The sequence below is a fragment of the Sapajus apella genome, unplaced genomic scaffold (genome assembly GCF_009761245.1).
Source record: "Sapajus apella isolate SASKATOON/1434 unplaced genomic scaffold, GSC_monkey_1.0 scaffold7, whole genome shotgun sequence".
Classification (NCBI taxonomy): domain Eukaryota; kingdom Metazoa; phylum Chordata; class Mammalia; order Primates; family Cebidae; genus Sapajus; species Sapajus apella.
Window position 1 is genome coordinate 935,898 of NW_022436947.1, and position 12,469 is coordinate 948,366.

At 41.2% G+C, this 12,469-nt stretch overlaps 1 protein-coding gene across 1 annotated transcript; it reads left to right on the forward strand.

Moving 5' to 3' along the window:
- The first annotated feature begins 462 nt into the window (after positions 1–462).
- Positions 463–9,104, forward strand: MRPS33 (mitochondrial ribosomal protein S33). Its single transcript, XM_032275631.1, has 3 exons — positions 463–568; positions 4,674–4,915; positions 8,727–9,104. The coding sequence occupies exons 2-3, from the start codon at positions 4,701–4,703 to the stop codon at positions 8,830–8,832; spliced, it is 321 nt and encodes a 106-aa protein (XP_032131522.1). The 5' UTR covers positions 463–568; positions 4,674–4,700; the 3' UTR covers positions 8,833–9,104.
- The last annotated feature ends 3,365 nt before the right edge of the window (positions 9,105–12,469 follow it).

The following is a 12,469-nucleotide window of genomic DNA, read 5'->3' on the forward strand; positions in this document are numbered from 1 at the left end:
AGATAGCTACCGAGGAGGCAAAATGTTCCATCCCTACTCCCTGAAGAAGCTCCTGGGCCACTGAGGAAAAGTGCCCCAAACCCAGCGTAGGGGTAGTAAGGAAGGCTTGCGCCAAGTGATCCTACTTAACTATTAGAGGATGAGCAGATAGATGGAAGGGGAGGAGAATGGCGCCGAAGGTCGGTCAGAAAGACCACACAGCACACGCATTGCCATTGCTTCCGAGCTTTTAGGGGTAAGTCTGTAGCCGTTCCCAACAAAATATATTACCGAGCCCTACAAGCCCTTTCCAAGAGAGCCAATCCTCGCTCACTCTCCTCAGCCCACAACCTCCTGGGGTCCACCGCACCGGCGGCGGCGCTAGCCTGACTGCGCAGGCGCCAAGTGCACCTCGGCCGCCTCAAGAGGGGGCGATAGTAACTCCGGGTCGTTCACTAGAGCTCTGCTCTAGCCGCCAAGCTTCCGTTTCTCTACTGCTCCCCGTAGCAGTCGCCAGTGCGAGCTTGGAACCGGATAGGGGGCGGGTCTTCCGGGATAAGGACGCAGGGGTGAGAAAGGTCAGGTTCAGGTAAGGCTGTTGGTGATTTTGGGGGGTCTGCAGTGAGGGGCGATGGCTATAGAGGTCTACGGGAGGCTCCAACCTTGTAGAGTCGCCAGGAATAGGACGAATCCATTTCATTAGTGACCAGCTCTGGCGATTCACGTGCATCACACAAATAACTTGGCCTTTTCCTGCTTCATTTGGGGGATTTGTTAAACGAAGGACACCCGCGTTACTGCTACCGTAATTTCCTCTCAAGCGCAGTTACTCTCTTCCAGATTGGTTAACAGTAGAAGGCTCAGTTTCTCTGCTCACCACACGGCCTTAGGCACTGTAGTTTTGGGTGGTGGACTGCAGATTAATTTTGTAACCACCTTAAGAAAAAGACAGTAACGTGATATTTAAGAAAAATATTTGCGAAATGCGCTCCCAAGTCAGATGTCGGTTTATTTGACACTACTACAGTTCCCATCACAGGCAGGCATGGTCGAGTCAGGTGGAGGGAGGTGAAGATTGTTCTTGCTGAACTGAATGCAGCTAATACGTTTTCAATGCCGCTGATGCCTCTATGACCCTGTAAAATAATCGGTACCGGGCTTTTTAAGCATTCTGTTTAGATTGTTTTTATGTTTAGACTGTTTCTGTGACAACGTGTGTACACTGTATGTGAGTTCCTTGGTAGGCACTGTGCGGTGAGTTTTGCATGTTAGCCTCACAGTGCAGGTAGTATGACTGTCCTCGTGTAGTCGATGAGAGAACCTGGCAGAGGATTAGCACCATTACAAAAACGTCGTGGCCATTAAAAGGCAGAAGCGAGACTCCTACCAGCTTTTTTCTTCTGCAGGTGGTGCATTCTGCTAACCAATGGTTTTTGAGAAAATGGAGAAAGTTCTCTCAGAACAATTTACACACACACACACACAATCAGCATACAGATTTACACTTCCAGTTTTCAAAACGCTGAAGCACACCTATATTAAGAACTCTTGCACTTCATCTTTACCTTTCAAAAAGAAAAGGCAAACCTAATACAAAGGTACTTATTGAAATAAACTTGATCTTTTCAATGCATCAGACCTATCAAAAAGATCAAAGAAATTTGCCCTTTTATGCCAAAGTAAAAATATGGGAATTTTCTTCTCATGTGGGCTTAATTTGTTTTTCTCGGCACATTTGAGTAATTTGGTTTTGCTTAGCATTTTCAGCTCCAGTTAACTTTTCTTCATGATATTACAGTTTTCTTTGGTTCACATTTTTAAAAAGGTAACACTTAAAATGACTTGTTTTGTACTCTCTGAGAATGGTTTCGTGTGAATCAAAATGTAATTGACATGCAAATGATAAGAAAAGCTCCCTTGTCATTCTTCTTGAGAAACATGTGTCCGTTCACTGTGGAAGGAAACGACAAAGCAGTGTCACTGCTAATTGTTAAAACCACTTTCAGTTTCCTCCTGTTTAGCAAATGGGCCTTTGTTTCTAGTAAGGGATTCAGGTTTTTCCCTTTCTCCAACATAAAATTTTAGGGCTTGGATTTTATGATATACCCATGTTCCAGCAGATTCTAATGTGACCTTTTTACTTACAAGTTATGTATCCCAGTAATTTGCCACATTCCAAAATGGGCATGGAGATAACAGCATTCTGTGATGGCTTCAGTGACTACTGCCCTACTGAGTTCCCTCCTCCTCCTGGCTGCCTTTGTAAGTGAGGTCATCATTCCAGGGAGGCACAAAGTTTTACTATCTGGAGTACGTCTGTCTATCTGTCTCTCTCTCCCTTTTTAATGTGATTAAGAACAAGGAATAAACAAATGTATCTGTGTAGAACATATGAACACCACACTTACAGTTCTAAGTTCTTTCTTTTTTGTAAGTTACCATTTACTGAGTGCCGCTGTTACTCATTCTCACACTAGTCCTGCAAGCTTTGTTTTCGGAAAAGGAAACTCAGATTTAGAGAGGATGAGTAACTGTTCACAACAACCCAAGGATTAAGTGACAGATCCAGTAGTCAAACCTAGACCTCAGGATTCCTTGTTGCCTCTTTATTTACAAATAAAGTGACTTGGAATTCAGAACATATTTTCCTGAAAACACTGTCACAAAATGATAGTTCCCAGACAAGCTTACAAATAACTAACTGTGGAAATACCACGCAATTACAGCAGAAATGTATTCTGATGCCACAATGGTAATTAAGCAAAACAAAGCAAGTTGAGGAAGAAACTGTTATTTTTCAATCTAGTGTTTGGAAAAAGATAACTTTAAAGGGCAAAGGAAGAGAAAAAGCATGCAAAGAAACTAGGTGACTTCCAGACATTTGCAAGGCTTTTTAGAGATTTATGGCACTGATTTGTTTACACATTAAACTGTTAAATGACTTTTTTTCACCTTGAGAATATAACCGTAGACCTAACAACCCCACCCCAACCAGAATTGGGAAAGAAGTGAATCAGGGAACTGAGAATGCTGAATGGAAAAAAGAACAGGCTTGTAGGTCATGAGATGCTGGGGAGGGGTGGACCTTGGATCTGACAGTTCTACCATTATCAGCCTTCAGGTGGCACTATTGACCCAAGATTGCTTGGCTGGTGTTCTGAATAGTTTTGAGGTTGACAATTTGAGATCAGCCTCTGCTTTTTTTTTTTTGAGACACAATCTTGCTCTGTCACTCAGGCTATAGAGTACAATAGTACAGTTATATCTCAGTGTAACCCTCAAATGCCTGGGCTCAAGCAATGCTCCCACCTTAGCATCTACGAGTAACTGGGACTACAGGTGTGCACCACCATACCAGACTAATTTTCTTTAATTTTTTTTTCTGTGGAAACAAGGTTTCACAATGATGCCTGGGCTGGTCTTGAAGGCCTGGCCTCAAGCGATCCTCCTACCTCAGCCTCTCAAAATAATGGGATTATAGGCATGAGCTACCATGCCCAGCCTCCTCTGTTAATGGATCTTGAAATAGGCATTAAAACTTCCTTGATTTAAACACGGTTTGTTTTCTTGAACTATTTTGAAATTCACTTGGCACCATTTTTATGTAGGAGGGTTTTTTGGTACATTCCTCCCATTGGTTTTTCAAGGTTTATGCCTTTTTCCTGCCTGAATATCAGCACCTTTTCATCTCAGCTGAACTGTTTCCCAAGATAGTCTTTGACTCAGCAAAGATTCTCATCTCACTACTACAATTTCTCATAAATTGGCATATTCGGCCAACAATAACCCCTACATCTAGTTCAAACTGAGTTGAGATATTTATTCCACCAGCAGCTTTCTTGATTTTTATGTATTCCCTGTATATTTTTTTATATCTATTAGCTGTAATTTGTGCATATCATGGATATCATTCTTATACCTGTTTCAGTGTTGTGTCCCTCTGAAGAAAAAGCTACTGTTTTCAGCTGATAAAAAGTTAGCTAGTTTGCATTAAAGCAGAATATATAAGATAGAAGCAATCTCACAATTCATACATGCCTTCTGTTTTTAAGAAAATGAATCTTTTGAGCTATTGGATTTATTTCTATAGGGCTACTGTCTATTTGTTTTTCCCAAATGCTCTCAGTCTCTAGGCAGAATTCACTTCAGTAACCTAGAAGCCAAATGACCTCATAACTCATTAGCAGTTCTCAGAGCCATCTGGAGCACTTGAGGAGAACAGTGTTCAAAGGACTGATAGTAAAAACAACAGCGTAATTATGTCTCTGCCATGATTACACCTTTTGATGGCAAGCAGTCAGCATATTAATGCTGCAGATTGCTTAGGTGGGTGTTTTCTGAAGGTATAATAATGCTGGACTAGGATAACTTGTTTCCCTGTCTTCTTCATCCCCAGCCTACAAATAGGTAAACAGTCAGTCAATTAACCTGGTGAATTACAAAATAGTTGGTTGTGAAAGAGGCAGTACAGCAAGGAAGTAACAGCATATAAACACAAAATGCAAAAATCGCAGACGTCAAGCATGGGAAGGAAATAGCCATTTGAACTGTGGCTGTTCTCCACTCTAAGGCATATCCTGCTAACACTGCACTCAACCATGAGTGGTTTGCTGTGTTTTCATTTTCTAAAGTATTCATTAGGTAATCTTGGCATTTCTCACCCTAACCTGTATCTTTCTTCTCATTTTCTATAGGAATTCTAACTCCTTGCCACTCAAGAAATGTCCTCCCTTTCAGAATATGCCTTGCGCATGTCTCGTCTCAGTGCTCGGCTATTTGGTGAAGTCGCCAGGCCTACTGATTCCAAGTCTATGAAAGTGGTGAAACTGTTCAGTGAACTTCCCTTGGCCAAGAAGAAGGAGACTTATGACTGGTATCCAGATCACCACACTTACTCTGGACTCATGCGGACACTCCGGCTTCTGGGACTCTACAGGTGATGACAAACACAGAGAGGGACGTATGAGAGGCTTTTTTTTAATAGATCAGAAAAGGAAAAAAAAAATTAGCCTTTCTTATACTAGAGCCCAGGTAGTTCAAAAGGTACAGTTTGCAGGAGAAAGGCTTCTTTCAAAATACCCATAATGGAGAGACCAAAAAAAAGGGAAAGTCATGCTTGTTGGAAGACATATTTTAATTATGTCTACAACATGACTAATGTTGAATAGATACTGAGCTGTAGAGAGGTGTTTAATAATTGTTAATCTAGGAGCACTCTAAAAAGGATGTAGAGAGGGCGGGTGCGGTGGCTGTAATCCCAGCACTTTGGGAGGCCGAGGTGGGTGAATCATGAGGTCAAGAGATGGAGACCAGCCTGACCAACATGGTGAAACCCCCTCTCTACTAAAACTACAAAAATGAGCAGGACGTGGTGATACGCGCCTGTAGTCTCAGCTACTCAGGAGGCTGAGGTAGCAGAGTCGCTTGAACCTGAGAGGCAGAGGTTGCAGTGAGCGAAGATCGCAGCACTGCGCTCCAGCCTGGCGACAGAGCCAGATTCTGTCTCGGCAGTTGAGGGGGCAGGGGAGATGCAGTAAAAGCCCCAGAAACACCAAGGCTGCCAGGGCAGTGGGCTCTTGTTATCAGATGAACAGAGTGACCCCCACCTGATCTGTTGCGTAACTGGTATGTGGAGGCTTTTTTCTCTTCTGGTGGCATTTTTGTTGACATTCTCTTATTTCTTCCTACTCTTTTCTGGCATTTTTCTTTTGTATACTTTTTGATATATTAACTTGGTCTTGATAAGCTGTAGTTTGCCTCTAAGGATAATATGTAAATCACACAGGCTCTTAATACCATGTGTTGGTACTAGGAAGTAGGTGCTTAGGACTGTATGCGTCTCTAGAAAGAAAAAAGATCAGGCCAGGCACGGTGACTCATGCCTGTAATCCCAGCACTTTGGGAGGCCGAGGCATGCAGATCACATAAGGTCAGGAGTTTGAGACCAGCCTGGCCAACATGTTGAAACCCCGTCTCTACTAAAAATACAAAAACTATCTGGGCATGGTGGCACGCGCCTGTAATTCCAGCTACTTCGGAGGCTGAGGCAGGAGAATTACTTGAACCCAGGAGACGGAGGTTGCAGTGAGCCGAGATCATGCCACTATATTCCAACCTGGGCAACAAAGCAAGACTCTGTCTCAAAAAAAAAATCAAATACCTATGTGATCATTTTCATTAAATTATTTCTTTGGCCAGGTGTGATGGCTCACACGTGTAATCCCAGCAGTTTGGGAGGCCAAGGCAGCTGACCACTTGAGATCAGGAATTTAAGACCATCCTGGCCAACATGGTGAAACATCATCACTACTGAAAATACAAAAATTAGCTAGCCTTGGTGGTGAATGCCTGTAATCCCAGCTACTTGGGAGGCTGAGGCAGGAGAATCACTTGAACTCAGGAGGTGGAGGTTGCAGTGAGCCGAGATCACAGCACTGCACTCCAGCCTGGGCAACAAAGAGAGACTCCGTCTCAAAAAAAAAAAAAGAAAAAATATTATTTTTTTTAATATGTTCATTACAAAGAATTCAAATAGTACATAATTGTATAAAGTTAAAATACCTACCATCTTATTAAAAATGTAACAAGTTGTAATTGGACTTGTTTTGGGCAACAATACAAAAATTATTTGGAATCACTTATTCTAATACAATAGAATTAATAGTACAGGATGACATTCATTCCAGATAGCTAAAGATTGGTACATTCACTATCCAATGGATATTTTTTAAGTACCTTCCATGTGCAGGTACTTAAGATGGCACTAGGGGAATAGCAGCGAACAAAATAGATTTGCTTGGCTAACGTATTATTAGAGGTTATCATCTATGATATGTTTTGAATGTTTGGAATTGCTTTGGGACTACCTCCAGGCTTAGAAAATAAAAACTAATTTTATTATAACTCAAAATAAAATATTGGGAGACAGATATCCTGAGTAGAAGATTGTAACCCATGAAAAAATCAGATTCAGTTATTTTAATTTATCTGTTTGCTGCTGCTCTCTGTTTGTTTGAAAAAATAAAGACTTAGCTATCTTTAAAGACAGGGAAAAACTACTTTATCTGTAGAAAACCAGAAATATTTTCATGTACTCATTAGGTATGGTAAATGGCACCTCCAAGATGCCAGACCTCCTGTGGCATCAGGCAGGATGAAACTAGACAGTCTCCAATAAAGAAAATATTATTCAGAGACCTGCACAAGAGGGAGGGAAGCACCGGTGCTCAGAAACAATTGATTCATTCAGTTAACCAGGTGCCTAGCTTATATCATCAACAGAGACAGAGTCGCCAGAAAGTTATCTTTCTGTCCAATGGTTGATGAGAATGAGGGAGGGGGAGAAGAAGGGAAGGAAAATAATAATAATAATAATAAGTAAATTATATGATCTGTTACAAAGTTGAACGTACTATGGTAAAAAATAGTAGAGCCAGCTGAGCAGGATCCAGAGAGCTGACAGGGCCTGCGGTGGGTGGGGAGAGGCCAAGTTACAGGATGAAACAGGCAGTCAGGGTCAGCCTCGTTGGGGAGTTGAGGCTTAAGCAGAGACTTGGAGGTGGCGAGTGAGCTGAGTAGGACTTGGGGAAGAGCTGGCAAGGCAGAGGGGCAGGAGCGCAGCAAAGGCCTTAAGGTGGGAGTATTCCATTCCAGGAGGAGTGCAGGCTACTGGGAGGGTGTGGGACTGGAGACAGATTGCAAGGGGCTGTGAGGCCATAGTAAGGATGATGGCTTTTGCTCTGAGTGACATGGGGAACCATTTGCAGGGCTATGAACAGGAGTGGCATGATCTGACTTATATTTTGGAAGAATTACTCCAGCTGCACTGTTGAGAATTCTTTGGGGATACTCACCACTAATCCCACAGAGTTGTATACTGTCCATGATATTCATGGATAGCCTAGAGAGTTAGAAATTAAGCTCAGCAAACCCCTCTCTTACATTTGATTCATACACTGTTATTATCCATACTTTACAGGTGAGGAAACTAAGGTGCAGGGAGGTAAGGTCACTTATTCAAGGCGACAGATCTAGTAAATGGTGGAGCTGTGATTTGAACCCAGGTTCACATTCCAGAGCTTACATGTTTAAACACTGTATCATTCTTTAGGTATCTGGGCTTAAGATGTAGACTTCTTTTACAGTATAAGCAGTCTTCAACTTGTACACCATCCACATACTTACATAGTCCTGGGTACCTTGATTCCTTTAGTATCTTTTGATTTGACTTCCTTCTGCCTGAGCCTTTCCCCAGCAGCCTTTTTGCGTGAGTCACCCACTGCCATTAAGGTTTCACCATGTTGGCCAGGCTGAGCTTCCTCTGGACCTCACCCCATTCTTAGTACATACTAGTTCCTAGGGCAGTCAGGGTCTCTGTGTAGCTGTTGAAGCTGATACCCAGTTTTTCTCCTTTCTGTGTTTTGTCTTAGTGCTGCAGGGAAATTGGGGGTAATCATTAGTGTTGTGTCATTGTTATGTAGGTTTACATGGGCTGGCCTGAGAATTTCATTGCAGCTTGTGGCACTGTTTCTGTGAGGGGAAACATATTCATAAGCGAATTTTTGGAACACACCGCATCTGTATGTTAGGGACCCCCTGTACTTTTTGTTCACCAAGCTGAGCATGTGGCCATCTTATAAAAGTCAAAGATTGATAACCAGAATGACCTAAGAGAGCAGTGCTAGATTGGTATACTTTTCTACTCTTGTAAAAACAACTGGTTAATTATTTTTTCCTTCTTCATTCAGAGATGAGCATCAGGATTTTATGGATGAGCAAAAACGACTAAAGAACCTTCGTGGAAAGGGGAAACCAAAGAAAGGAGAAGGGAAAAGAGCAGCAAAAAGGAAATAATTTTGGTCCCTCAAGAGGGAGAATTTCTTCCTCAGTGACAGAGAGAAGAAAGTGCATTTATTGTCCTTCCACATATTGGAGGAATGTCATCTTCCTAAATGAAGGTTATTTGGAGGAACACAGTCATATCCTTCTTGAATTCTAATCCAGTTAAATTGTGGCTGGTTTCTTGAACACATTCTAACTGTGCAAAATTACTTTGGCCTTGGCCATGTAATGTGATGTTTACCTAGTTCTCTAATGAAATGAATAAATAAGTTATTGTTTGATGATTTGTTTGGGGTGGGGTGGGATGCTGGGGAATGGAGGGGAAACTTTATTAAGTGAGCGTCCTATAATGTTCTCATTTCTCCCTTCTTGCTTACTCACCCAGCCCTAACTTCTTTCATCTCGGGCCCTTCAGCCACTGTCTCCACCACCAAGCTCACAAACTTTCTGTGCCTCTTCACCTACTCCTTTGAGAAACCTATTAAGATGAATTTGTAGGGTAAATATCTTTTAAAAGGAAGTGTTGTATACCTGCTCTGTACAAGATACTGACTGGGGCCCTGGTAATACAAGTGGTTAGCAAGAGAAATACTCCCTACCTCGTATAAGTTTCAGTCTTATGGGAGGGAATTAATTACATACAATTGTATGTACTACATAATTACATATAATTGTATTACATGCTACAAAGGAAAAAGGCTCTGTAAGAGGAAGGATGGATGGATGGATGGATGGATGCAGAGAGAGATAGCCAGAAGCCCAAACCACATTAGGGAATTTAAATAAAGCTTCCCTAAAGAAATGATATTTAAGCTGAAGGATAAATAAGAGGTAGCCAAAAGGAAAATGGTGAGAAAGGTATTTGAGGCAGAGAGTACCATTTCCAAAGCCCTAAGATATGAAGAAATTGTCTGTTCAAAACATACTGACTTGTTGGCTGGGTGCAGTGGCTCACGCCTGTAATCCCAGCACTTTGGGAGGCCAAGGCAAGTGGATCACGAGGTCAGGAGTTGGAGACCAGTCTAACCAACATGGTGAAACCCCATCTCTACTAAAAATACAAAAATTAGACAGGCATGGTGGTGCGTGCCTGTAATCCCAGCTACTCAGGAGGCTGAGGCAGGAGAATCACTTGAACCCGGGAGGTGGAGGCTGCAGCGAGCTGAGATCACGCCACTGCACTCCAGCCTCAGTGACAGAGCAAGACTCCATTTAAAAATAAAAGAACACTGACTTGTTCATGGCTGGCCATAAGAAAATAGAGGCCAGATCATGAAGGGCTTTGCCAATTCTGTGAAACAGCTTGAACATAACCAGAAGTTATTTCTCTGAGAGATGACTGTTGTACAGATTTGAGTAGCTCACTGCTGGTTTTATTGTATTCCAGCAATGAGTTTCCAAAGAAATTGTGAGGCCTTTTCTGATTTTTTTTTCCAAGAGTTGTTCTAATTCTTTAGCATGTCCAGTAAAATTTTTAATAACCTTTTATATTGTGGTAACAACATAAAATTAGTGATCTTAATCACATTTAAGTGTACAGTAGTGTCAACTATATGCATGTTATTGCACTAAAGTACTTTTAACCCCTGCTTCTACTTCTCAGATAAAGAGAACAAAGTGCATAGGCAAGAGTATGTATAGTATGTATGATTTCTGAAGTAGAAAGAATTCCAGTACATATGTTTAAATGAATATTACTTTTAAAGATACCTAATCCAGATAGTATGCCTAGGGCCTATTTTATAGCCTGTTTTTTTTTAAAAAAAAGAACTAAACTAAAATTGGGTGGTTTGTATCTGATAGAAGTGAATTCCTAACAGCTTGATGGTGTCTAAAAAAATTAAATTTAAAAAAGTGAATTCCAGCAGAAGGCTTGAGAATTCATTTAGAACTTTTTACTGAGCACCTGCTACATGCCTGACACATAATAGGTGTAGAGGATACAGAGACAAATAGACTTAGTCCCTAAGATTGTGTGAATGAGCATGTGTGTGTTACAAAGTATTGGCAAGATCTCAGAAATGTGCTTAGAAAAGTGCAGATGCACTATTATTCTTGGCCAATGCAGCTGAGCCAGGTGTAGGTGGATGATCACCCCAGGATGTTGGACTGAGAAACAAGCTCTCAGCCTGACCCCAGTGTAGCTAAGTAGATGTTTGAATTATGTGATCTCCAGCTTTTGGAAAAGATCTGAATGTAAGAGGAACTTAAGAGAATTCGCATGATAATTTAAAGAGAATAACTGCATTACGTTATAACAGCAGACTTGAGTCAGAAAACAAGTAAAGAAACGATGTATTGGTTTGCCAGTGGAAGAGCTTCAGTGAGATCTCAGACCCTGACCCTGCAGTGAGCCTTAGCAATGGTTGACAGGGAAGTTGGTAGATAATGCAGCAGTAGATCAGTATGCCACTGATCCAGGCTGAAAATCAGAAATGAAAGCTAAAATATATTTGTACATAAACGATACCTTCAACTGATAGAGCAAGCTGTGTGACTCAAAACAGCCTGTACAGAACTACCATGGACCAGCTAGAACATATTAATAGAAGATAAGGAAAAGTTAACTCTTGACAGCAGGGAAGTCCAATTTCAGGACACCAGTGATCAACAGTTAAGATGGATACTAAGTGTATTCAGAAAAAATCTTTAACTCCAAGTTTAGACTAGCTAGTTTGTTTAATTGGATTTCTCTGGTCAAAACCTAAACTATTGGTGCTTTCTAATGTTTGGGGATTAGTGTGCATAGGCCATTTTGCCTTCGATTTCAGCATAACATAGTAAAAAGACTGGGTTTTGGATTCAAAAGTATAGGTTTGTGACATAGTGTACTTACTGGTTATGTGACCTTAATTCAGTTACCTTCTTTGAACCTCTTTCCTTCTCTATAAAATCGTAATACTCGATTGGATTAATGAAATAAGATATTTGTGAAAAGGACTCTGTAAATTACAAAAAGTTAAAAACTTAGCCGGGCGTGGTGGCTCACGCCTGTAATCCTAGCACTTTGGGAGGCTGAGGTGGGTGGATCACCTGAGGTCAGGAGTTCAAGACCAGCCTAGCCAACGTGGTGAAACCCCAACTTAAAAAAAAAAAAAGTTAAAAGCTTTTACATATAGTGTACTGTGTGACTAGTAAGTACCGCTGTATCTTACTAGCACGATTTTCGTAGCAGCACTGACACATATCTGCTAAAAATATAAAGTTCCCCACAGTTACAAGAAGCATGATAAGTTCAGGAAGAGGAGGTAGATGAGAGGTAACATCTTATTATTTATGTAATTTGGGGCTCCAGAAGTTTATTTTTTTTAAGCACCATATATGTGTGCGTTTCAAGACAAACATAAGGCATGTATTTAAACATCTATAACCATAATGCTTGTATTTGTAAATCATCTTCCAAGAAAGAATAAATCAAAATTTGAAATTCTGCCTGCTTCACCCTGTCTCTCTTTTATCACACATTTCTCCCAAACTCCTATGTGCCTAATTTTAGAGATTTAGAGCAGGGAACAAACCTCAGGAGCAATAAATAGGGGGGAACATCTGTTATCCTGCCAACTCTGTCTTCATGGCTTTCCTTAAGTACTCAAGAAAAGCTCAGAAGAAAGCATTTCTTTAAAAAAAAAAGAATCAGCAAAACAAACAA